At 50.4% G+C, this 25,682-nt stretch overlaps 9 protein-coding genes across 9 annotated transcripts; 2 read left to right on the top strand and 7 right to left on the bottom strand.

The window, feature by feature from the left end:
- Positions 1-1,058: 1,058 nt before the first annotated feature.
- Positions 1,059-1,792, bottom strand: N7506_008724 (mRNA splicing protein SMD2; the record flags this gene model as incomplete). Its single annotated transcript, XM_056958017.1, has 4 exons — positions 1,059-1,101; positions 1,178-1,426; positions 1,674-1,706; positions 1,764-1,792. The coding sequence occupies 4 exons, from the start codon at positions 1,790-1,792 to the stop codon at positions 1,059-1,061; spliced, it is 354 nt and encodes a 117-aa protein (XP_056807407.1).
- A 751-nt stretch (positions 1,793-2,543) lies between these two features.
- On the top strand, positions 2,544-6,100 carry N7506_008723 (putative GATA transcription factor (Ams2); the record flags this gene model as incomplete). Its single annotated transcript, XM_056958016.1, has 3 exons — positions 2,544-2,595; positions 2,657-2,810; positions 2,860-6,100. The coding sequence occupies 3 exons, from the start codon at positions 2,544-2,546 to the stop codon at positions 6,098-6,100; spliced, it is 3,447 nt and encodes a 1,148-aa protein (XP_056807406.1).
- Positions 6,101-7,085: 985 nt separating this feature from the next.
- On the bottom strand, positions 7,086-7,886 carry N7506_008722 (uncharacterized protein; the record flags this gene model as incomplete). The annotated part of the gene is made up of 1 exon (XM_056958015.1): positions 7,086-7,886. The coding sequence occupies one exon, from the start codon at positions 7,884-7,886 to the stop codon at positions 7,086-7,088; it is 801 nt and encodes a 266-aa protein (XP_056807405.1).
- Positions 7,887-9,035: 1,149 nt separating this feature from the next.
- N7506_008721 (putative ssDNA binding protein Ssb3) lies at positions 9,036-9,522 on the bottom strand (the record flags this gene model as incomplete). Its single annotated transcript, XM_056958014.1, has 3 exons — positions 9,036-9,103; positions 9,158-9,215; positions 9,271-9,522. 3 exons carry the CDS (start codon positions 9,520-9,522, stop codon positions 9,036-9,038), a joined length of 378 nt encoding a protein of 125 aa, XP_056807404.1.
- Positions 9,523-10,011: 489 nt separating this feature from the next.
- N7506_008720 (microfibrillar-associated 1 family protein) lies at positions 10,012-11,433 on the top strand (the record flags this gene model as incomplete). Its single annotated transcript, XM_056958013.1, has 1 exon — positions 10,012-11,433. One exon carries the CDS (start codon positions 10,012-10,014, stop codon positions 11,431-11,433), a length of 1,422 nt encoding a protein of 473 aa, XP_056807403.1.
- Positions 11,434-11,824: 391 nt separating this feature from the next.
- On the bottom strand, positions 11,825-12,661 carry N7506_008719 (trafficking protein particle complex subunit 5; the record flags this gene model as incomplete). Its single annotated transcript, XM_056958012.1, has 2 exons — positions 11,825-12,311; positions 12,405-12,661. 2 exons carry the CDS (start codon positions 12,659-12,661, stop codon positions 11,825-11,827), a joined length of 744 nt encoding a protein of 247 aa, XP_056807402.1.
- Positions 12,662-13,650: 989 nt separating this feature from the next.
- Positions 13,651-15,395, bottom strand: N7506_008718 (putative NAD+ kinase; the record flags this gene model as incomplete). Its single annotated transcript, XM_056958011.1, has 5 exons — positions 13,651-13,807; positions 13,860-14,136; positions 14,207-15,221; positions 15,272-15,325; positions 15,375-15,395. 5 exons carry the CDS (start codon positions 15,393-15,395, stop codon positions 13,651-13,653), a joined length of 1,524 nt encoding a protein of 507 aa, XP_056807401.1.
- A 1,821-nt stretch (positions 15,396-17,216) lies between these two features.
- N7506_008717 (rRNA-processing protein LAS1) lies at positions 17,217-18,684 on the bottom strand (the record flags this gene model as incomplete). Its single annotated transcript, XM_056958010.1, has 4 exons — positions 17,217-17,619; positions 17,794-18,243; positions 18,366-18,505; positions 18,565-18,684. 4 exons carry the CDS (start codon positions 18,682-18,684, stop codon positions 17,217-17,219), a joined length of 1,113 nt encoding a protein of 370 aa, XP_056807400.1.
- A 503-nt stretch (positions 18,685-19,187) lies between these two features.
- N7506_008716 (uncharacterized protein) lies at positions 19,188-20,327 on the bottom strand (the record flags this gene model as incomplete). Its single annotated transcript, XM_056958009.1, has 1 exon — positions 19,188-20,327. One exon carries the CDS (start codon positions 20,325-20,327, stop codon positions 19,188-19,190), a length of 1,140 nt encoding a protein of 379 aa, XP_056807399.1.
- Between the last annotated feature and the right edge of the window lie 5,355 nt (positions 20,328-25,682).

Below are 25,682 nucleotides of genomic sequence, written 5' to 3'. Positions count from 1 at the left end.
GAGATCCAGGGAGCATTTCTAGGAAACATGCATGTCATGTATGCAGTTCATAACGGCAGATAGCACATGGGTACTAGCCTCCTCTTACTTTGTAGTTTGTAGTCATGATACAGCAAGCGCTCCTCTCCAGCACTTTTGGCCAAACATCAACCACATCCTGCATAGGCATTACTCCGAGCGGGCTTTTTTCAAAGGTAGGAAACCAACCCCGAAATATGAGTTCCTGGAAATTGATTTGCTAGATTTGTGATCCAAAGAAATCATTCAATGCATCTCCATACTGCAGCCAGATCACCTAGGACCGGATGTATTCAAGGCAACGACGTTGCTGAGGCAATACGATCATAGGTGCAATTGCACGTCCTCAAACTTCTCGCATAGGTTGAATTTCTCATAATACCTCACACCAAGCACAGACATTGAAAATCACTTAGAAAGGGTTTTTGTGATAGATATGGAGCAAGGTTTGACCTACTTGGTGGAATCCCAGCATACAGGTGAAACATGAAGCTTTCAGTCAATGCAAGGGATCCTCATGTCACAAGACAATGTTCACACGGAGCTCTGAGATCTACATTTAGATACATACGTTACGGTGTGGGATCGACTTCTTTCCATCATATCCATTGCTAGCCAGCTGTGCTCCAGGGTGACGCCGCCCAAGGATTCCATCTACAACAAAAAATGGGACAAGCAGCCCACGCAACAAAACGCCAAAGGTTTTTTTTAAGCCCACCCCGGTTGAGAAACAAGAGAAGATCCACCAAAAGTCTCATCTGCATGAAACGGTAACTTTGAGGGAAACCAAATCAATCAAGGCAGCAGATGTACATGGCATTGGGTGATAGTTCTGGCGGGGCCAGGAGCAAGGGAGAAAAGGCGGGGGGAGTCAAGAAAAAAAAAGGGTATCGAGATCGATTACATGATGACTCGTGGGATTATCTCACGGGTACTTTTTCATGGGCCCGAAGTACTGTGCAAATGTTCCCGCAAATTTGAGATCCCAGGATCATGTAACCTGGGCGGGATAGTGGTGTGCGAGGGGAAGAAGAACGCGCTCAGCTGAGCAGGACAAGGATGACAGAGTCGCCGCGCAGGAACCTAGATGGCGGTTGTGTTAGAAGTTGGCCCAACGGAATTGAAAGGTTGAAGATCTCTCCGAGACCAATGCACTTACATCTTGCTGATGAAGCGATCCTTGTTAACGCCCTTGCCCTTGCTGCCCTTGGGCTTCTCGGTCCACATCTCCTTCACGTTCTCGAGGACCATGTTGCAGTGTCGGTCAAATGCCTTGACACGGGCGAGGAGCTTGCGGTTGTTACGGCAAGAGATCAGGACCTGGGTGTGCGAGCGGGTGGCGGTCTGTAGGAGGGACAGCGGGCCGGCAGTGAGCTCGTGCTCCTCAACGAGAGCGACCTCATATTCCCTGCGACGCAAAATGCAAGATTAGTTTTTTTATTCTTTCCTATTCTCCTTGTAATGCTTTGCGCAGCTTGCATAAGAATGTGTTGGGCATTGTCAGTCGCAAGAAGTTTCCGAGATGCGGGCTTCGTGGCCCACCCCGCTGATCTTCCCAGGCAGAAACAGAGGGGTAGCGATTACTCGGAAGCAGACTCGCATGGAAAGGGATGGAGGGCAAAGATATGACGGGTTGGATGACGGATTGCACGTACGTGAGCTCGCTCTTGGGCTTGTTGAGGAGATCTCTGTTTGAGTTAGCGAATTGATCTTCTGGATTGTGAGTCATCAATGGATAAACCTACTGAATCTTGGGGTCAGGAGCTGTAGACATGGTGGATATTAAGAAAGCGTGTAAGTCGAGGATGCCATGAGGTCGCAGTGTCTGTCGTGAATTGGCCGGAGAGCTCCAGTCACGTGCCCGCGATCTCGACACCTGAATCAGAAACTTTGGACGCCTGTTTTATAAGGCGCTAAGGTGTCAATTTCCCAGCCATTTCCCGAGGTCGCGATTGGTCGCGGTCACGTCGCGTCACGCTTGTTTGGAGATCTTTGAGATAGCTACCGCGCATGCAAGGCTTCTCTCTACTTAACTCCCCCCTTCCTCCCACACTTTCCGGTTCATGCAGAGCTAGTGGAGTTCCTATTGCCTTTTTCTCTCTAATTGATTTTTTGGTAAGAAGCGGTCTATGAGATTTTCTCTCTTTTTGTGCCTGTGCTTTGCTGCTGCCAGGGCATGTCAATCAATTGCTAACATTCCAGCCCTGCAGAAACCGGCCCCTCCACTACCTACTCCTGCATAACCACCATTCTCCCGGTCGACGAGATCTCAGATATGTACTGTTGATCGCCGGCTACTCCGTACCCTTCCTTCCATTCCGATCCTACGTGAAGACGTGCTCGACACTTCCATTCTCCCTCCTTTGTTCACTTCCCCTCACCATCTCGCAAATTTTTACTTGTCGACACCTTGAAACCTCCAGTCCCACACCTTGAGCTCGAAGAATTCGTCTTGCCCCTCACTACATTCAACCACACCTCAGCTTCGAAGTTGAAAAACCTACCGTCTTGCATGGTGGTCAAAAATGTCTGATGAGATGGAGTCTCAGGACGGCATCGATGTCCGCCCCATGAGGCGTATGTTTCCCACTGAGACTCGGAATTACTGAGTAGGAACTAAACATATTTTGTCTTGCAGTGAAGGTCCTTTACACATTCGATAACGAAAACAAGACCAATTGCCTGGCCCGGTGGCCACATGTCCTTGACCTCCAAACTGCCTCGTTAGACGAAATCACTACTGTTGGCGTGATTGAGTTGAAGACATGTATCCAAGCAATTGTCTCTGCCAGGTTTGTCTCTTTTCAATCTGAACGGGTGGTGGTTGCTAATATATCCCAGCCCTGAGCTTGTGGGTCAAATAGGCAAGGATTACACGGTATATGCTTACGACTACTCTGAATTCGACACTCCTCTTGTTGGCCAAGGCATGCTATCATGGGTTCTTGCCAACTCATCTTCAGCTGAGGCTTCAGCTTCAAAAACCATGATCACAGGCCGGGTTTGCAAGAATCCACTTGCTGGTCTTTTTTCGAAAGGTGCCCAGGAGACACTCGAAGTCAAACTTCGATTGGTGCCTGTTCCAACCACCACACACAACGACTTCGATACACAGTCATGGACAAATTTCGTTCGCCAGAATCCTGCTTTGATGGAACAGAGAAGCCAAAGTGCCAACGACCGTGTTGGCTCGCCTATGAACCAATCTGGAATCGAAAGGTTCCATCAGCTTTTGAGTGAAGGATCAACACCACGAGAGTTTGCTTCTTTCCCGTCCAATGCGTCAGCCCGCTCTGCCTCGCCTTCTCACTCATATGCTGCCAGCGGTGTTTCAACACCGGCCCATTACCAATCTTACAACCACAAGCAGAGTATTCCTCACAGCGATATGATTCGCCCTTCATCTAGTGCTTCGATGCGAGACTGCGACAACCAGACACAATTGTCACACAACAACCTTCGAAGAGGCTCCATCCAGTCCGGTTATGGCAGTGGAGACGAGGAAAATACGGAAGCTCCGCCACGGAAGAGAGCCAAGGTGTACCAAGCTAGTTGGCCAGGAAAATCGGGTGCAAATATCGAAAGACAGCCAAGTTCACTTCGTGTTGCAGCTAGCACAGCAGCTTCTGTTCGAATTCACCGCCCAACCCCAGTCAACCCTGCTCTCGCCGCCGAGCATTCCCACGAGGAGCCTGTACGCCCACCCACGCCTATGTCTCGTCCTTCTGATTTCCACCGCCGAAGCCGTCCCACCGCCAGCCTCTTGCGGGAGTCATCAACAAACAGTGTCGCCTCATGCCCTGATTCATACGCTTCCCCATATGCCATGAGCGATGACATGCCCACCACAGATGCTGCCGGTCCCTCACCGGAAGATTCCCGTTATCAGGGGCTCTTTGAGCAGTCCTTCAGCATGCCTTCATCGCCTCCGGTCTTCGATGGTCGTTTACACAACCGCTCAAGCCCGGTTCTGCCTACTATGACGCTAGACACCGACTCAGGCTTCATGAGCGCCGGTTTGGACGAGCTTCTTGGTGATGAAACCGCTACCTTGGGTGGTCCCATAACGCAAGGTTCCAAGGACCAACGGTCTGTTCGCACTGCTGTGCAGGCGAGCTCACCAGTAAGCACTGTCAGTACTGCCCGTGGGACATTCAAAGATCCCGTGGCGGTCGAAGAACATGTCTCAGAGCAGCCTGTAAAGGAAGCAGTTCCTCTATTGGCTCGCGCCAACTCTGGACCTCCCAAGACCCGGGCCCCATCTCACCCACAGGCAGCAATCGGCCGGCGACCCACTTCAAGCTCTGGTGCGCAGCGCATAGCTCCCAAACCCCTTGCACCAGCACCCCGATTCTTTAATCGAAGCTCAGGCCAAGGCTCTGAAATCACAGCCAGTGATCCTGTCATCCCCACTGTCCCCACAGAGTCTGCCCCTCCTGCCCCCGTTGACATCACATTCCTGCGATGCAAGACCGATAGCTCCAACCCTCAGACACAAGCGAAGCTCCCACCACCAACCAAGCCTAAGGCAAACTCGAAGACAAAGTCCAATGGCAGAGCGCGCTTGGAAACCGCTCTTGCCAACGGTGAAATTCCGCCTTATTGCGAAAACTGTGGCTCAATTGAAACTCCTAGCTGGCGCCGAGCTTGGGTGAAGGAAGTATGCGGCGACGATGTTCTCGCGGAACAGATGATGATTTCCTCCCAGATGCTCTTTTGGGAGTCCATGGAGCGAAACGACCAGAACAAGATGATCAAGTTCAAGATTTTCAAAAGGGGCATGGAACTCGATGACGAATCATGGAGCCAGATGCTTTTTTGCAATCCCTGCGGTCTGTGGCTACACAAGTTTAAGAACATGCGCCCAGAACACAAGTGGACCAAGTCGGGAGGAGTTCAAAACGGCCAGAAGAGCAAGAAGCGGCCTTCTAAGACCCGCGCAGACGGCCCTCTCAATGCTTGCCCCGCCTCTCGAACTCGCAGCAAGGCCGCCCCAAAGAAGGCATCTGCGAACACGGTCGCAGCTTCCTCTCCAGCACATACCGATCTGTCCTCAGTTCATCCTGAAGGCGATACTCCCCACATGGATGACGACGACGAAGACGGTGCTACTCCTGATGATCGTTCTCGTTTCGCCACCGACGAGCCACGCGACAGTGAGGAGCCACACCCGGCATCTTTGACCCCTGGACGCCGTCGATCGAAGTTGGACACCACAAACACCATGCATCGTGTGGCAAAGTCGAGCCCCGTGAGACGCCCCGAAGCCCGGGCAAATGCAGTCAACACTACTCCCAAATCCGTGAGAAGGTCACTCTTCCAAGACATTCAGAAAGATGGTCCCTTGAAGGAACTTGATGCCTCCATGGTAAACAGCTGCTCTCCTCGTCGCAGTCCGCGCATTGCCTTGGCAAAGGATGACAAACTCACTCAAAAGGAGAACGCCGCTCCGATCCCTCGTGACGAACTCGACGACCTTTTCGAGAGTGCATCCATTGGGTTTGACTCCGCTAGCCCGACCCCTCGTCGCCGCAACCCACGTCTCAACGCAATCGAGAAACGGGCCATCCTCGGAAACTCCCCAAGCCTCAAGAAACGCAAAGATCTGGGTATCATGTCCCCAGCGCGTCTGTCGGCGGAGCGCCTGCAGCGCATTCAATCGCTCCACGAACATTCTCCTCGGTCTCAGAAGGCCTCCGCCAAGCCCGACGTGGAGCCTGCCACCCTTGACGACAGCCTTTCCCTTCCATCTTTTGAAGGGATGATGCTCGATATCTTCGACGAAAATGATCAAACCAACTTCCAGCTTGAAAACGCCAAGTTCGCCGGCGAGAACTGGGCTGACTGGCTTCCCCAGGATTATGTCCCTCCTGTTGAATCTCCTGATGCAGATAATCAACCTGCTGACGATTTGCTGAAGTCCCTCTTTGCCGATACCAACGACAAGGACTTCCAGGCTTCTCTTCTTCCCTTCAACTTCAATGATGTTGGCGTTCCCGACTCTGGATTCTTCAGCTCTGACGCTGTCCCTGATGTGCCCAAGGCCCAGGGTCAAGGAACAGATGCCACTTCTCCTGTTTAATCCCCTACCTATGCTTTTGATTTCCCTGCATGTTCTTTTTAGCGATGGCGTTCGGTTGTGGGATTTACCTTGCTTCAAGCAATGGCTCTACACTTACTCTACAGACTTATTTCTTTCTTTGTTTTAACTGATGACTGGAGCTACCTCGATGGAGCTCCCACCCATACACTGACCACCCGAGTCCACGTGATTATCTCAAGATACCTAGGTACCTGACTCAAATAGATTTACGAAATGATATCAAAAACCTTCATATTACCCTCTTTCTAAAAACAATGTGTCAGGATGAAATGTTACCTTGCAAACAAATACAGTGAACGTATAGTATATTGGCTATCTACCTAATCACAACTTCCAGGACTAGAATACACTGAAACCTGCCAAGGTTGGAGCCTCCAGGGCTTGAAAGGTTGCGAGGTTAGCTTTGTAGCACATCCTAAGCCCTGCCCAGCGTTAGCCATGGAAATGTAGTCCCCGAGCCGTCCTATAAGCGTTAGTGGCACCATTCGTTTGCACATTGGGGGATCACCATAATCGACTCCCTTCGGGGGAAATCCTCGCTTTGCTGGCGAGTTGGCGTGCGCCTCATCCTGTATTGTGCAGGTCGCTCGTTCAAACCCGTCCCATCCATGCCACCTGCTCAGAGCCACATGTACCAAAAAGCACGCGCCCCGGGCCAAAATTTGCCAAATGGTGAAGCGCACTCGCAGTACATACATAACTAGTAGCTATCGTGGAACTGGCATGCACTTTTTAGACTTGAATTGAGATAGCAATAAAAAGAAAGACCAGGCCCGAATAAGAACGCTCGTCAGCCGACCAGAATGAACGGAAATCAGCCGCTGACGGATCAGAATCAGAGGAATGATAAGAATGATAAGAATAAAAAGAGAAAAAGAAAAAGAAATAAGAATAAAGAGGGCCTGGTCAATTCACCTGGCCGTGGCAAAGTTGCAAACGGCCCAGATCAGAGAAATGCACTCACCTACACCGCCAGGTCGGCGAAGTAGAGAGGACGTTGCACCATAGCAGCGTCTGCGAGGATGTTGTGAAACTCCTCAACAAACTCAAAGTCCAGACGTCCGCAGGCACCGCTTTCCAGATGGTTATAGAAAGCTGCAAGAGTGACAAAGCCCTTCTTGTCACAGTGCTCACGATCATGGATGCAACGATAGATGATGGGTCGGTGAACAGGGGACTGAAGATGGGCCATGAGCCCGTTCTCCCGCTTGAAAACTCGATCGCAGATCAGGCACTTGTGGAAGTCATTGTGGCTGACGTAGCGAGGCAGAGGTCGGTTGACAGGCTTGGGGAGGGTGAATACGCCTTCCTTGTCGATAGACCGCAGGATACCGTGAAGATGCTCGACATCTTCCCATGTGGCAATGGGGCAGCAGTTGCTTTCGAGGTGGTGGGCCACGGCGGAAGGGGTGCCAAACATTTCAGGGCAGAAAGGGCACTGGTGGATCAGTGGCTTATGCACGTTGGACTCCAGGTGCCATATGGTTGTTAGTAACACCGTCCTATCTGAATGGCCTAGGAGGGTGATACGTACCATCTTGAGATGACCTGACTCGCGAAAGTGGATGCCGCAGGATTCGCATTTGTATTCAAAGTGACCGAATACATCCATGTGGTCCTCGGCCTCATCTTGGGTGAAGAAGGCCGCAGGGCACATCAGGCAAGGGTAGCGGTTGCGATAGTGACCAGTGTTGGTCTCATGTTCATCAAGGATTTCCCGATGGGGAAATGCCTGAGGGCAGGCGCGGCATTGAAAAGGGGCCATGTTGCTAAAGATAAATGGAAACGTGAAGAGCAAAGAGGGGAAAGGAGAGAAAGAGATGAAATGAGTTGAGACTTTGCATTCATACCTCTGGGGCTGCTGAAGGCCAGAAAAATTCAAGGGTGGGCGTCGATTGCGTTGCCAACCTTCAACAATCAAGCTTGGTTTCGATTGCCTATTTATTTCTCAGCTAGCTTGAATGACAGCATATACTTTGAAGAACAATAGATAAAACAATAACATCATGTTAGCCATGCTGATTCATAAGGCCTATGCTAATAGAGGAATGTTCCAAAGTAGATGTAGAATTAAAGTTGCATTTGGAGATCGTTTCCGCTGTACCCCAGCTTGCCCCGCAATTTGTGGATTCCGCCCCGAGCGGGCTCCCGGGAGCTTCGAACCCGAAAACAGATTAAAGATGACCGAAAATGTTGCTTTCACGAAGCAGAGACTACGATGTTCTTGGCGGTCATGCAAAGGATCTACGACTGGGGCTACGGCCTGAGAAAGTGAGTTCACACAACCAAGTGCGACCAAAGCAACGCCCAAGTGCGACAAAAGTAACGCCCAAGTCGCGAGCACGAAGCCAGATTTACGTCACTCAGAAACAAATGACACCCGTCCGAGACTCGCACGCCGGATGCAAAGGCTGATACCACCCACGAGGCCACGAGACGATACAGACAAGACAGTGTCTTAGGAATCCTCAGTTCACACCGAGCCACAATCCCACGAAGCGACAAAGCCACAAAGGCACAGCCCATGCAAACAACGACCACCAATTAACAGCTATAGTCTGGATAATTGCCTAGAATGGCTTATACCACAACCACAGGATTCATCAGCCGTGACAAAGTGCGATGACAACGATAATATACTGATGTACTACAGTTTACGATGCCACGCCGGACGATTGATTGGTACAATAGGAGCCTCACATCAGGGAATCACCATCGGGACCATGCTCATCGGCTACGTCGGAGGCCTTCCACAAGAGCTACAATTTAGCACAAGCACCTAAGCCAATCGATAGCGCGGTGTTGTTGTGTTCATCATACTTTTCGGCTGCTTCATCTTCATAGCATCATTGGATTGACAAGGATTCGGTCACAAGATCCGAGCAATATTTTAATTCCCCACAATAGCGAATGATCAATGGTTATAGAAGATAGACGAGCAGCTATGTGTGGCATTAACGACCTGTTCATAGATGTTGTAGTCTAGATCGATTAAGTTAGCTCAATACCCATGTGTAAGTAAGCAATAGCACATACTGCAGTCAGATGGGTTACCCCAGTCAACACAGGCCAGAACTCGGAGTCCATAGCCAGACTAGAAAACACAAGTCAGCAAAAGGTCAAGTGCTTCTTGGGAACCGTGTGCATACCTGTCCGTTCTCCAGCGGGGACACCTTGCCAATGACCTCAAATAACTTTCCGATCTGTAGATGGCTCTCTGCTTTCAACATGAGGGCAATATCACCATTGCCGCCGCATGTGAGGGTTCCATTGGCACCGTCGAGCGCGGTCACGGTTCCGAGAAGGCGGACAGTGTATGCGGTGTTAGATCCAGGTGGAGCGCAGTTAAAAGCTTCGAGGTGCTGCGGGAGGATGCGGGGTGTCTGTGGAATTGTATTCATTGTTGCGAATGAGAGGATCCTGGACTCGGTATTGGATTCTTGTCGGCAGCAGAAGGTTTAGGTTGAGCTTGGCTATCGGCGGGGAGCAGTGCGCGTTTGGAAACGCGTGATCACGTGGTGATTGCGAGAATATTAAGGCCGGAGTGAACAAGATACATCTACTGGCAATGTGGAGCATCTTTATAGCATTTTGGCCTGTGATCTGCTGCTTTCTACTCATTTAAGCCAGTCCTCGTTACAACCGACTCTAGAAGATATCTCAATCGCAACTGTGATTTCTACACCGGAAGATCCAATATCATCACGTGACTATATATTCATTTGAAGCAAAAGCTCGAGTCGGATTCACCCTCACCTACCAGCACCACATTCTGTCACCACATACTCCTGTGACAAGATTCTGGGGACCAGTGCCTGCTCTTACGAGCTCTGCCCAGATTTTTGAGTCCGGTTTCCCCAATCCATCTTATTTCCCACGACTGAGCAAGAATGCCTCCACCACTCCCCTCCTCCCACCGGGGGATGACCAAAAACCCCATCAAGCCAAGTCGCTATCGTCCCGGAAAGGCAGTTCCTGAAGATGAGTCTTCAGAGGAAGAGGAAGAAGACGACGAAGAGGCACAGAAAGAGGAGGAGCGTCGCAAACGCATTGAGGCGCAGCGCCGGAGGCAGCAAGCTCCCAAAGCAAGCTCTTTCCCCGCCGCAGCGGTAGCCCAGCAGGCAGCAGAGGATGATGAGGAGGGATTCGTTACCGACGAGGACGAGGACGCGCCCGCGCCCGCGCCAAAAGCTACGCAACCTACAGAGGGCATAAAGCCTGCGCAAAAACCTACACCCACAACTGCTACAGCCGAGAGTGCGAACGAGGAAGAGGAAGAGGAAGAGGAGGAAGATGAGGAGGAGGAAAGTTCAGAGGAAGAAAGCAGCTCTGAAGACGAAGCGCCTCGCCGAATGCTTATCCGACCAACATTCATCAAAAAAGACAAGCGCAACGCGACCCAAGAGTCTGCAGGCCAGACACAAGCTCAAATTAATGCGGAAGCAGAGGCAGAAGAAGCCAAGCGCGCCGCCCAACGGCAAGAAAAAGCCGACATGCTTATCCGCGACCAACTCGAAAAAGAAGCCATCGCACGCTCAGCCGCCAATCGCGCATGGGATGATGACGATCTTGTGGAAGCCAACGAAGAAGAAGCAATCGACGATACAGATGGTCTCGACGCCGAAGCAGAGCTAGCAGCGTGGAAACTGCGTGAATTGAAGCGAGTCAAGCGCGAGCGCGAAGCAATTGAAGAAACCGAAAAAGAGCGCGAAGAAATCGAGCGTCGGCGCAACCTTACTGCCGAAGAACGAGACCGTGAAGACAGCGAGTTCATCGCAAATCAGAAAGAAGAACGCGAGGCGAACCGCGGCGAGTCGGGCTTCATGCAGCGCTATTTCCACAAGGGTGCTTTCTTCCGTGGAGATCTCGAGGCCGAAGGCATTGATCAGCGCAACCTCATGGGTGCGCGATTTGAAGACGACGTCAACCGTGATACCCTGCCCCAGTACATGCAGATTCGGGATATGACGAAGCTGGGCAAGAAAGGACGCACACGCTATAAGGACATGAAGTCTGAGGATACGGGTCGCTTTGGTGATGGGCTGGATAATCGGAGGCGGCGTAATGGCCCGCCTGAGGGCGTTACAGATGAGCGCTTCATGCCTGATCGTCCTGGTGATGATCGAGACCGGGGGCCTACGGGTGCGAATGCCAGTGTTGTGAGACCTAGGAGGCGATCGAGGTCGCGATCACCCCGGCGGGACCGAGATGATCGAGACAACGGTCGGGAGCGCAGTCGTTCCAGGGAGCGCAGGAAACGGAGTCCGTCGCCCTACGAGGATCGGGAAAAGCGCCGACGGACGGGTTCGTGATGCTCGAAAAAGCGAACGTTTCCTTGATTTCCTGGTCTCGTGGCATTGGTCGTGCCTCGATGCACTCGCCAGTTGCGTTGGTGCACTTTGAGCTGATATCTGCACTCTGATCTACCAACCTTCCAGTCTTTGGAAGGCTTGGGGTCCGTCCATGTAACAAAAGCATATCCTCTCCTGGAGGAAAACTATATTGTCATATCTAGCAGCCGATCAAGGAGTTTTGTACATAAGCGCACATGAAATCTAAAGCCAACAAGTCGCCGACCAAGACATGTGCTAGCATGAATTCGTAAAAAGAGTGATCAGTGCCATAATGCAATAACCACGACAGAGCCCAAGCATCTAACCACCCACAACCTCAAGCGCCGAACGCCACAGATCTATGAATTATTTATTTGACACCGGACCGCTCCAAGACCTTCTCCCTCTCCATAACGGCGTCCCCGAACCTGACTAAGAACACTGTTCGACTGGGCCAAAGCTCCGTGGGCTGGTTATGAGCAGAGACCTTAGTCTCGAAGCCACATCCGTCGCAGACACCCTCGATGATACCGGCCACAAACGCCGCACAGTTGAGCATGCTCATTTCCCTCGGCACGCTGATATACGTGTTGACCAGCGGGTCGTTGTCTGTGATCATGTACTCGTTCGGGGTGTCTGGGGAAACGGAGTGCTCGAGGGCATCTGCAGCACGGCCGAACAGGAGGCGCCAGAGGGGTCCGTGGATCAGGTGCAGCAGGGTAATGATGCGGAGGGGGCGGTTTGGAGGTGATGATGAGGTCGAGGAGCTTGAGAGGGCGGATGAGGATGTCGAGGTTGAGCGGTAGAATAGAAGGTCGAGGAGGCGGAGGCCAAGAGGGTAGCCTTGTTCATTTAAGCTGGGGAGCACTGTTAGTATGTAGTTCAAGAAGGTGGTGGTGGCGGGCATTCGAGTCTTGCCAGGACTCGCAGGTGCGGTAGGGAGAGCTTACCGTTTCTCCAGATCTTGAATGCCGGTTACCCTCCGCTGGGCATACGTGACCATTTCCCCGAACAAGAAGGCGAAGCTTGCTCGGCTGGACTCTGCATTGCGACTGCGGTTCAGGTGTCGGTCGTAGATGGTTTTGCGATTGGAAGGCACACGCAGGCCCGGGGATTGTGGTAGTGCGGTCTGTTGTGTCTGTGTTGCTGGCTTGTCTGTCCCATTGCTGATGGACAGCATTGTTGCATGTCGAGGCGGCGCCGCCATGGTGAATATGGTTGTCAATAATCAAGCTCAACCGGTCTGGAGTACGGAGTCGAGCACTATGGGTGGATACGGCGGAGCACATCCGCCTCGAGTGCAGGACTGAGCTTCCAGACGAGATTTCGCCGCTTTACGAGATGCGCGTTACTTTGATTTACGAGTGAGATTATGATATTACGATAGGAAAATGAGGTTCTGTGACAAGTGCCATATATTCATATATTTTATGAGACTCCATAGGTCCGATGCTCACCCTGAGGCTGGTTGACGCTACCATTCAAGGCCAGCGACCACTAGCTCAGAGTAATCAAGAGGCTTGGAGAGCTCAGTTGTTGCAGAGCAACTCTAGGTATAATATCCGGAGTATGTGATTATGCAAAAGACTAATCTGTTTCTGAAAGACAATTAGCAATTGTCTCGACCGTCAAGTTGGTTGAAAAAAGATTCAAAAAAGAACAGCCAAATAGTTCTCAGACATCCAAGGAAGATATTCCGCTCAGCGCCACCTTGATTGGGTTCAAGCGATGGCTAGCGTGGAAACTGCGAATGTAGGAAAAGTTTTCATCATCGAACGGCGTGCGCCGATGGCTGAACTTGGGAGGGAAAGTGAAATAGAGCAAGTCGGAACGTACCAAGTTAGTGAAAGATGAAGATTGTCGCTGATTTGTGACCAGAGAGAGAAGTCAACATTAAGACAACTCTCAGTGGTGGTTGAGGAAGATGAAGAAGAAAAAGTTTTCGGGCCGGGCGACGGCCTTTTATAGCCCGAGCGGAGCTGCCCCGGAAACCGTGACCCATTTTGTTAGCGAAAAAAAATAATTCAAGTGGATAGGTCTTTTGTTGCTATGGACACTACACGAAGCTACTAGATTAAGAGAGTCATGGATTCAAATCGAATGTCCAAATTGCTGTAGCTTGTATGTCGATTTAGTATGTTTTCGTAGATGAGCGGATCAGATTCCAACGAGCGGAGGCGTAGCTTCGACAAATAGCTACTTGAAGCTCTTCTGCTTCTGTCGCGAATTCCAATTCAGAGTTTTGGAGATGCTGTGCACCCAGCCCTCGCCTTGCCCTCCAGGGGGCAAGACATTGGCAAAGGGATACCTGGAGGCTGAGACAGTCACATAATCGCCTGGGTGTAACTCGACCCTGGAGGAGCTGTTAATACTGACACGTCAAGGATCACTGACGATATACATACCTCTCACGTCCATCAAAGCTAGCCCATGAACTCGTGCGTGCATCGTACGGCACACCCATCCGCAGAACAATCGTGTCTGGTAGAATAATGGGCCGGAAGGAGAGCGTATGGGCACAGATGGCAGTGACCAGAATGACAGGGTTCTCGGGATGTGAAAGAGATCCGCCAGCGGCGAGATTGTAAGCAGTCGAGCCGGTGGGGGTCGCAATACAGATGCCATCGGCAAGTAAAGTGGTGAAATGCTCGTCGTCCCCGAAGAGTTCGATTTGAGACATGGCTGGTATACGTTGTTAGCCTTATGTATACCAAAAAGAGTATCGTAAACGGTTTCGAGGCTGGCATCATACTTGGATTTGGCCCCCGGTCGAGGACGACGTCGTTCAATATCTCATACACTCGGTCCGGGGTATGCGTCAATGTATCCTCCCCTTCTTCGCCAATGAGTTCCTCAACTAAGTCGCGATCTGCCAATGTCTTCGACTGCGGATCTTTCTGTCGCGCCTTACTTCGCATTATCGTGCATTCGAATCGTAGTCGCAGGCTGACGACAACACCATCTCGCAGCGCATTCTCGAGCGCTTTTTGATAGTCTGCAAAATCGAAGTTCGTTAAGAATCCCAATGAGCCTAACGCAAAGGAAAGAACAGGCGGTACGATCCGCTGGAATAGCCAACTAGTGTAAAGAACGGTGCCATCACCACCCAGTGTGACTACAAAGTCAAACAGATGTGGTTGCTGCTGCGCAAGTTTGGGGTCCCAGTATTTGAGCCGGCCTTCTGCCGAAGGCTCCTCTTCTACCAGCTGCAGCGCCCCAAAATCTGGATGTGTTTCAAGTCGACGCTCAACATACACCACGTACTGGGAGTCTCGGTCCTTGGAGAGAAGCCAATGTGTGACCTTGCGCGTCAGGCTGACGAGTGACTCATCCTGAACCTTGCAGACCACGAAGACGTTCTTGACTGTGAGCTTGAGTTTGATGCTACCGAGCTTCTTGGAGAGCTTTCGCACGTTCCAAGCCATGTCTGATAGCTGTCTTTTTGTTAGATGGCGAGATTGGATGATTGTCGGGGATGGTTTGAGGGCGCTTGTGTGATCGCCATCCACCACCGAGACCAGATCTTCTGCATTCGCCGCCGTTGGGTCGGATATTGGAGGCTGGTTCTCGTCATCTTTTATTGTCCGGATAACTTCTTCTGTGTCTTTCGGGTTGTGAGGGGGAGCGGTCCATTCGCCCGCGATGAGAGAGTGAACATAGCACGCGGTCGTCTTGTCGTCCTGGGCTGGATGAGGTCGGACCTTCGGCTTATCCATCGTAACGAGGGAAGACTTGCGGCGATGATTGGAGTCCGGGTAGAATACTACCTATACGGGAGCGATTAGCTCAGAGCTGTCAACAGACTGGAGGAACGTACCTCTAGGTGGTTCTGACCCTCATTGTCGCTTGCCCCTCCAGCCCCTCCATAGCCCTACGGCATTGATCAGTCACCGTCGCATTTTAGTCTGAGTACCACATACATCATCACCGGATTTGTCCATCGCTGGGGTGCTGGAGATGTTTGTCTGAAGTGGGATGAAAAGAAAGTGGGTATGACGTCGATCCCCTCATTGGAAAACCACCTCGTGTTCGGCCTTCGCCCGATTCTCCGGGGTCATTGGCCCAGAGTCCTTAGAGATCTACACTCTTTCACTTTTGGTTTTAGATTATCTCTTGGCAGTTTTTTAGCCTCAATACTCCCTTTTCTGCGAGAATTCAGCACCTCGGCGGAATAGGAATAGGATGTACGTTAATTTCTATGGCCTGGCTTGATTTTACATGGAATTCTTCATCTCCCTGAGCGCGGCCATCACTTCCACCGGGTCCGTCTTGCCAGTAACCTTGTGAATCTCGGGATCCTAGACATTTTTTGTGAGTATAAGAGATAAAACCAAGGCACAAAGAACTCACATTGACACGCATGAACACATTGTGAAGCTATAGATCTCTGTTAGCTCGGGTCGCGATTGAGGAATTTTTGATCTAACCTTCTCATCACCGATAGTGAACTTTCCCTGGGTCTCTTGGTTCTGTTCCGCAAACGCCTGAAGCTTCTTAATCGGTTCTGTTTGTGAAACTGCAATGCAGAATTTGACATTCGCCTTGGTGTATTCATGACCGGGCTAGAAAAGTCGGTGTAAGTAGTGTGGCCGATAATGGGAGGGAGAAATCATACATAAACCTTGGTGTCGTCGGGTAAAGCTGCAAGGGTTTCATTCAAGGCCTTGTGCATCTCCTGTGCGTTTCCCTCAAAGAATCGACCACACCCTATCCAAGAGTCAATTCATGTTTCTCAGTCGTCACCCGCCACCACACGGTGGTCAGCGAATGGATGATAAACGTACCGCCGATGAAAAGGGTGTCACCAGTGAATACAACACGCTGATCTCCATCTTGCATATAGAAGCAGATACTGTCTTGTGTATGGCAAGGGGTGTACAAAGCCTTCACTGAGATACGATCTCCAATCTTGAAAGTTTCGCCATTCGCGGGAGTTCTGGTAACGGACGCACAGTCCTTGCCTCCAATCACCTGAAGGCCCTTGAACTCTTTCAGCTAGAGTATGTCAGTACTATGTCGGACAAGCAGACCAAGGTGTCAAACATACAATATCGCCATTACCGCCAGCATGATCCCAGTGGCTGTTCGTCAAATATCAGCAAACCTTCAGCCCATCAAGTCTTCGTTTACATACTGATGAGTGTTCACAATAGCTGTCAAGTCGATCTTTCCAGCATCAATCTGCGACTTCAAGACCGGTGTAACCCTACAATTCCATGAAATCAGCATTGTGTACCGTGCATTGGAATCTGTCTAATCTTCAACAAAGAACTCACTCGGGGGGATTAGCAGGATCAATGATCACCGACTGCTTAGTTGGTTCATCTGTCACAAGGTAGGCATAGTTGTTGCCCTTCCCCGTCCCTGTCGATTTGTCTCAATGTAAGCCAAAGCTCCAGTCTTTCTCGATATTTTGATCGGCATGTAATGCGCGGACGAGTTTCAGTTGACGTACACATAGGAATTGATTGGATATGCATGGCTCTGGCCTGAGATCTGAGTAAACGAGAGCCAGTTGCAAATACTTGAGTCCTGAGAAAGTTCATCACTCCAAACACAATGCGGGGAGCTAGAAGACAGCCGTACGCTGCTGATTACCAATGTCGCCGATTGCCAACGTCATCCGGAGGAACCTTTTTCCCGTGAGCTTGACAGCTGTTGGTAATAACATCGCATCTGATTGGCCGCTCAATTAAAGATCTTGGAATAACCAGTGAATTACTCTAGCTGCCAGCAGCATGTTCATTTTGTGTTTGTATCCTCTAATTACTTGCTACCACCCCCAGAGGGCGGCTATCCCATTGTTCCAGAAGACCCCATCCATGTGCCAGTAGTTTTTCCGAGAGCTGGGAGGTAGGACCTTGCGACTGCGGACGAGTTTGGGGCTTTGAAACTCGAGTCTTGGTACCGGATCGAGCAATGGGTACTGCTGAAGTTTTCCCAGCCTGCTTTTTCACCTGATCTGATAACAGCGTCGTCCAGTGGTGTGGGCTCTCGGTGCAAGCCTGGAGGACGTAACTATGAGGGCAAGATTGCCGGTGGAATTCCCAAGCCGGAGATGTGAGAATATGGGCAAGCCACAGATACAGTGCCTCTGAATGGGGGTTGTTGGATGCGTCGTTGGTGTTGAACGCGAGATCGTTGATCATATCCTCTGTGAGATGTCTTAAAAAGGAAGGATGACTCTCAGCAACCTTGAGAAGCACAGTACTCAGTTCCTTCAAAGTTTCATTCAGCGAATCTCCAAGTCTGTGAAAGGTAGAAGAAGAATTAGCGTGTACTCCCCGATAGCACCACCCCTGGCTCAACACCCGAGACACGACCAAAAAGAGTACTCACGTCCGTCCCGCAGGCACCAACAAGCCCTGCTCAAGCAAAACACCCGGTAGAAGCCTAATACCGGCCCCCGAAGAGTTACAGATCGAGACCAGCTGCATAGCCACCGATATGGATCGATCATACTTCCGCTTCTTGGAGACCGGTTCCGCCGATCCGCCGGCTAGAGGCTGCAGAGCGTCGCACAAGGCTGCCCTTACAGATACACCATCATCATGGGTCAATGCAGGTGTAGCACCAGGCTCATCACAAATATCGGCCCAGAAGTTATCCCAAAGCCATTCGAGAGACCGCTGTGCTGCTTTGCGCAGTACCACCAGAGACGGGGGCTCACGGTGGGTTGCTTCGTGCCGCAATTCCACAAAAGAAGCTGGCAGGCCCAGATCTGTAGCGCGCTGAAACATTGTCCGCCGTACACCATGAATTTTGGTATCCACAAGACCGGTTACGAAGCTGTTTGCGCATTAGTTGCGGTTGACTGGTGGGATGTAGAGATTGAGGCGAAAGAGCCCCATAGCAAGGACGTGTTCTCTCCAAGTGCAGATCAAAAGAATAGAGTTCAATTAGAGACTCACCGACAGAAGGCAGCAGAGTATGTAGCCCGAATCGAGAATATGGAATTTCTCTGTGCATCATCATGCAGAATTGCGTCCGTCAACAATGCGGTAGCTTCAACATGGTGCGGTACATTGCCGCGCAACTTCCAGGCTTCGACCTTGCACAGACAGGATCAGCAAAAGACTGTTGTACTAGAAGAGATTTCATATCACATACCACTGCGCAACCGTGAGAGCGCAAGTCTGGGCCGGCGTAGGAAGGCGGAGGATAGAATTCGTTCCGCACCTCCACCAGCTGGGCCTTGGTTTTCCAAGCCGTGAAAATGACCTTGGCCATTCTGCTATTGGATCAGAACAACAAATAAGAAATCCAATACACTGTCAAACGAGTTCGGTCGACCTTGCGTTGCCAGCTTGCTGCGAAAAGACTTTCGGGAGATAGTTGTTCCATTTGGTGGATTTTGCCGAGAATTGTGATTGACACGGCCAATCAACAGGCAGGATTGTATACTTCCATCGATGGAGGTCCACATCGACTTTAGGCTGCTTTTGTATTTACAATCTCGGTAAGAAAATGAGAGGTAGCAAAATATGTAAAGCTAGTTGTGTGAATTTATTGAGTACACCACCCAAGGTAAATGTAGTTTAGCTAGATGCAAGTTGTTCCAAGGGTATCGTTCCGCTGTATCCGACGCCGAGCCATAAAGAAATCACAAAAATGAACACCACGCTATGCCGCTAGTAAGGAGATACAAAGAAAAGTGAAAGAGTGAGTGATACCCGAATGCTCGGGGTAATCATCTTAGATCCAACCATACCCGTAATTCATGCAAGGTTGGTTCAAGCTCGGAAAAGGCTGGGCTGGGATTGCCTGCTGATCCTCGTCTTGGTCAAAAAGAAAGACCGCTGGAGCATGTTCAGGGTCTGCTTGGGCTGCTTGGGAAAGAAGCTTGATTGAGAGGGCATTTGCATGGGGTGCACAGGCTCATCGCGAGACATTGGTTGCTGAGGCGATGGCTCCAGCTCATCGCTTTCGTCATCCTCCCCTTCGGCATCCTTTTCTTCGTCGGATGGAGTGAAGGTCTCCTCGAGTTTGAGTCCTGTGCCCGGTTTGCTTTGAGGTGCCTTGGCCAGCGTTCCGTTAGGCTGGCTGTAGAGGCCCATTCCGACGAGCTCCTCTTCGGCCTTTCCAGTCTTCTTAGCTTCGACTGGGGGCTGGGAATGATCGTCAAATTGTTGAATGGGAAGGAAATCCGGGGTCGATGGTCCGCTCATTTCACCCGGTGAAGGAACGCTGACGTAGCTTGGGCAAGTGGTTTCTGGTGGGGGAATGTTGGTGCCCATTGAGAGCATATCCATGGACCAGTTATCGGAGGCCGGGTTCATTGCGGTAAGTTCGGGCATGGCGACGTCCCAAGCCATCGGCTCGACCTGCGAGCCAGTCATGGATAGCGCCGGTGTTTGTTGTGGAAGTGGCAAATCCTCCTGCATCTCCGAGTAAACGGGGAAGTAGTCGTTGGGCGAGAAGGTAGCATCAGCAGTCATGGGATACGACATCATATTGTCGCCACCATAGATGGTTTGGGGAAGATATTGTTGAGGGACGGTTCCCATGCCAGCATAGGTATCCGGGTTGAAGTCGGGATAACATTGCGGATTTGAGAGGCCCCGAGTTCTTGCCGATGAAGGATGCCAGCTAATCGGGCGTGAGTTCCGAGAGGCCGATGCGAAGAGAGCTTCTTCCAAGGAGGACTGGTACTGTGAGGGCATCGCCTGCATCACATGTTGATTCACTGTTGATCGTCTTCTCGTGACTGCTGAAGGACTGTTGCCAGCACTACGAGGCTTCATGACCCGGGTGTGTCTCGGCCGAGGGAAAGCACGGACCAGATCCTGCATGGTTGGTTGACTATGAGCTGGAGCGGCATGTAGCCATTGAGAGCCAGTTGAAGAAGGCTGAGATTGCCAGTAGTTGGCCATTAAAAAGAAACAGGAAGAGGGTTGAGAGTAAGAAGTAGTGGACTAGGGAAGAGGGTTTAGTTGAGTGTATATAAAGGTGGGGAGGAGAAAGAGATAGCTTACGTATAGAGAGAGCAGTAGGGAAACAGGGTGATCAAAGGTGATAGAAGGGCCGTTCCGCAGGAACAGCGACTAATAAGGGTATTTAATTCAAGTGAAGATCAGGCAAGGTCGACCGACCTTATAAGAAGGGAATCCAGGGAGCCCTGACGATCTACCACCCGCCCCAGCTCCACGATTCCACCGCACATGCTAAGATGACACGACGTTGACACTAACGAAATGAGCCTAGACGCAAATAAAGGGCAACCTGGAACCGAATCCAAGGAAAACAAATAAGCAGGGATCGGACCTGTGGGAACATGGAACATGGAACATAAGCTTAAGGCGAACATCAGAGTCATAGTTTAGTACGGAGTATACGTAGAGGACGGAGACGGGAGTGGTACAAAGTACCCGACCAGAACACCAAAATTAATCACCTTAAAAGTACTGTATACGAGTAGTACTTACTCGTACTCCGTACTATAGAACCAGTAACCAGAACCGGTATGCAAATAGTCCATGGAATGGATCTCACACGGGCCTACGGGAGGGTTTTTCCTCTTTTTTCCTCTTTTCTCTTTATTTTCTTTGATGAGTTTTATCCCCCTCCCCTTTCACTGCCCAAAACGGTGTTAGTGAATAATGTCTTGATTGGTTACTTTTTTACATTACCCTACCTTGTACTCCATACGGCGTAGACTTTAATTTAATTACTGAAATCAGGAAATGGAACTAAGTAAAATTCAAAAAGAAAAACTAAAAAAGGAAATTCGAAAACCAACCCAACAGTCAGGAACCTTGGCCCTTAACCGCCCATGGAATGCTGCTTGTCTGAGCGACCCGCGATCCGGTCCGATCTGCGGCCAATACTTCCTTCAAGGCTGAACGCCTCAATTTTCGAAGAATGTCACTTGACGCTTTCCCAGGTTCTACACAAGGGTACGGAGTACAGAGTACTAGTATATTAGCGGTTACGCAAGGGTTACAATGTGATGGGATGCACACATCGCCTTTTTCTTTTCACCAGGGGTGAGTGGAGTTAAAGATAATGACCGTCATCGTTGGCGGGCCCCCTTCCCAATCAGTCCTAGGGAATCTTAGTCCTTTGTACCGTGCATACCCGAATGTGAGGTTGCTATTTTTCGCATTCTCCCTTATGTATGGAGTACACTTATCTGTCCTCTTGGTTCAAAATTATCCGGAGTACATGATCCAGATGCACTGGATACGGAGTACTCCGTACTTGTACATTGGATCCCATTTATTGAATTTTCTACCATGTCCTTCCGCTTGGTCTGATTTCATTTCCCCCATCCTTTCATTACAAGTCCACTTTAGGTATTGAAAAAAGTTCCGATCCCTGAATTAGACTACTGCCACCTTCGGTTGTCGTCATACCCAATCAAGGCTTGAACAGAGAACAACTTGGACCACTAGACTACCTGCATTTCCCAAGATCAGCAATTGCAGGTCACTTTTCCAGTATCAGCTGAGGGGAACTAATGGGTCTAAAAGCAGTAGCGTATCGATCCGAGTCAACGTTTGTGGACCTGTTTCATCGGTATACAACAATTGCGACGCCACGAAATGACCCAGAACCATCGCAAATCTTGCGTGGCTCAAAGCGGGAAGCTCGGCTATCCCAAGCGTTGAACCCGCGTGGAGCTGTTTGAGTTCGCCCAGATTAAATAGAGGGGATTTTCTTTTTTTTTTTACCGGTGATTTTTGACTAAGTAATTTCGATTTTTTTTTCTTCTCTCAGCCCGCAGTGACGTGCGGGTTCTGGCCAAATATGATTAGTCAAAATATCAGGTTCGTGTTTTCTTACCGATGCTAAGGTTGGCGCCAATGTGCACCTTGGCCCTTAGTGTGGCCCCCTCACCAGAAGGTCAAAGAGAGTCGAAAAATGGACCCGGAGACAAACCAAAACCCACTTTGTGTCACCGATCAGGAAACGAGCGGTAGAGCCACCATTCACAACGTGGCCGGGCGGATCTGATCGTGCCTAGGGCTCTGCCAAAAGCCAAAAACAGACCAATCCCCGGAGAGCCCAGTCTTTTCAGGGGCCCTGTCTCTCGTCTACACTATAATGTGATAATGTGCTCATCCTAGCCAAAGTTGATGGTGAAACTTGAGAATACAGGAGTTCTAGAGTACAGAGCCCTTTGTACGGGGTACATATTAGACCGTTGGAAATAGCATGATTCCAACGCTTACCAACTCATCCCTCACCGATGCAATCTCTAATCAGACATGTCATTACAGCAAGCGAAGCGCCAATCAGCTGCACATGAGAGTCGATCTCGATATGCCCAGACTGCAAAACACAAGCCCATTTCCACGGCATGAAGGGAGTACCGGAACGCATTTGCGGCGCGACCCACTTCCTGCACAGCAAGAGCCAAGAAACAAACGGGAAATAATTTATTACAGAGGCAATATGCTGTACACTCCGTACTATACACAAATTTCCAGAAGGCCAGGGGTGTTTTTGATTTGATCGAATCACAGAGTTCTCCTGGTGGAACCGCTGACACAATTTGAATCTGCCGATCTTAGAGGCATGCACTGAGCACACCGTAACAGTACTATTTCCGTTCAAAGGACCTAGCCCCGGTCTGATCCCTTCAAAGACGGCCAGACAGTGTCCGTTGGATTCACAAAACTCCAAACATGGAGACATGCCCTGCATGCCCCCCCTATCCGAGGACCAGCATGATACAAGTTCCCTCTTGCCGACCTGCTTGTACATGTAATCCAGTCTATTTGGACGCTAACTTTGGACCGGTCTCTGTCCGAGACCAGACGCGCTAGATCGGGTCTTGATCAGCTCTCTCAGCCCGGGAGCCTCCTTTGGCCCACTCTACAGTAACCTCCGAAACGGCCTATGGGATACCCACTAGCAAAAAATGGACTAGTGATGAACCTCTCGAGGCCCTATCTCCACAATCAACGCAGTTGGGCCTCCACTATTGGATTAAATTTGGGAGGGCGGAGCCGATCCCAGCTTCCTTCGTCCTTCCAGACGTTCTAAAGTCGGGGTTTATGATTGCCCGGTTCCCCTTCTTAGCCCCAACGAATGCAGCGGGACCTGCGGGCTAAATCAATTTGGCTTGCTTTAGCGCCATGTCATCAACCCCTTACGGTGTAGCATGCATGTTCTGGTCACCTTAGTCCCCGTGCGTCTTTGTTTTCTTTTGGCCAATCTGGTCATCTACGTAGTGTTCCGTACGGAGTATACACCCCAAGTTATGTGCCATATGATCAAAACTCAATTCAAACACCTGATTCATACTCCTTGTATGGAAAATAATAAGATGCCATGAGAAGGGGAAGGGGGGCGAAATAGAAAATCCAGTGGCTTTTCCCTCTCGGTCGGCTGATCCTTTTAGCCAAGTGTTGGTTGGTTCGTGTTATTGGTAAGCCCCTCTCAGGACTCGACGATCGTTGGGATTATCCTCCGACAAAGCCCAACGGCCTATGTACGTTGCCCTTGAACGGAGTGCGGACCTGGTACGGAGTACGGAGTACAGCCTACTTGTACGAACCCAGATGCTTCAAGGTTGAAACTAAGACTGCCGTTCCCCGATAGGCTGCGAGGTTGAATCAGCTGGTCAGACTTCAGAATCGGGCGATTCAAAGCTCCAGACCTTGCAAGGGCCCTGTGACACAGCGTCAACGATATAGGTTAGAGACACGTAACTGTCCGCAATCTTGGAAAAAAAAGATTATACGGAGTACAGACCCGATGCACGATGTACAATAAACGCTGCAGCCTCATGGCTCAATTTCGTCATTGCAAACCTTTCGGAGGTGAACTCACACTATAATCAGATCCAAGGTCCAAGGATCCGTGCATCGGGCGCTGCGTCAACTGCAGGCTGCCATCCTCGGATATGTTGGGTCCTGGCGCCTGACGCCACATTCGGTCCAGGTGCAGGTGGGGAGAATTAATTGTTATCAAAGTGGCGGAGTAGAAACCCAGGTTACTGGGTTTACAAGGAAGAAGGGGGGGAAGAAAGCCTCTCCAACTTCGTACTCCGTAAAGTATTCGCTCTTGTACGAGTCCGTACGGAGAACGGAGGACGGGCTAGCGGTCAACGTGGTGATGTTTCCCCCAAAATTGAGGCTGGACCAATCAGCCCCCTAACACCGCCTGCGGCACTCTATTGAAACCTTCGACCCCAAATGTGCATGTCCAATCTACATGCGACTTTTCCGTTACTCGGTGCTTAACTGTCTTAGGATCCACTCTATTCCTCGACTTGGCCCATGCACATCTGTTGTCTTTCAAGTGCTGATCTCCACTGTCGGCCGATCCTGTTCCCAATAGGGTAAACTCAAAGATCATAAATGATTTGAGGATCCTCCCATGCAGGGGCCGATCCTGAGACCTCGTATACTACGCTTGCAAATAGCTCCGTGCATTGTCAACTCCGTGGCTCCATTGACTACCAATAACTATGAGTGTACTATTTGTGTATACAACGGAGTCGCTCCAATAGTAGTAAAAGTAAAGAATACACTGCGCGTGTCGCCAGAAGAAGGTCGGTGCAGCGAATCACAGGGGTATCTGCAGCGTGCGAACAGCTGCAGTGAGATGGCACAGTGTTATATATCGGGGAACACAACTTGGCTCCTGGGCTCTGATTGTGGTGCTTTCCAAGGTTATTTATTTTTCTCTCTTTTCTTTCGGCACTAACTCCCGAGGTCCGTATGTGTGTCTGTGATAGAGATTTGACTTCGACTCCTACCACACTGCACTACTGCCCAGGTGTACGGAGTACAATTTTCAGGACTCGCATATTGAATCAAGTAGTCCGTAGTCCGTACGGAGTACTACTCGTCCAATGCAAAGGCTTTGACTCCGGCCTAAACGGCAAAAGACGATAGATCCACTCAAATTTACTGCTTACGAGATCCGAGGGGCACAGTCAAAAGGGCCCGGGGCTCGAGACCCCTCTACCGCGCTCTCCACAATTATGTGTGATAATTAGTGTAATTGCCCAGATTCGCGTCAAGAAAAATCAAGTCACGATATGCCGAGCTCCGATTCGACTGGACCCTCACCGCACCTGCGCACTCTGCGTGTTTCTGTTCCACAGATGTGATATACAGGACCCCACACACTCCTGACGAAACCTGTAACCACGCAAGACTCACACGACTCCTCACACCCTATTCTACGAACATATGCAGTATGACAAAATGCGCAGCTTTTGCCTTCTTCCCTACTTTTTACATACATCGTGCATTCTACTTCTTCCGCAC

This window comes from Penicillium brevicompactum, assembly GCF_028827555.1.
Source record: "Penicillium brevicompactum strain IBT 35665 chromosome Unknown utg000006l_segment0_segment0, whole genome shotgun sequence".
NCBI classification, from domain to species: domain Eukaryota; kingdom Fungi; phylum Ascomycota; class Eurotiomycetes; order Eurotiales; family Aspergillaceae; genus Penicillium; species Penicillium brevicompactum.
Note: the sequence above shows the minus strand (reverse complement) of the source record. Positions and strands in the feature narration are given on the sequence as shown.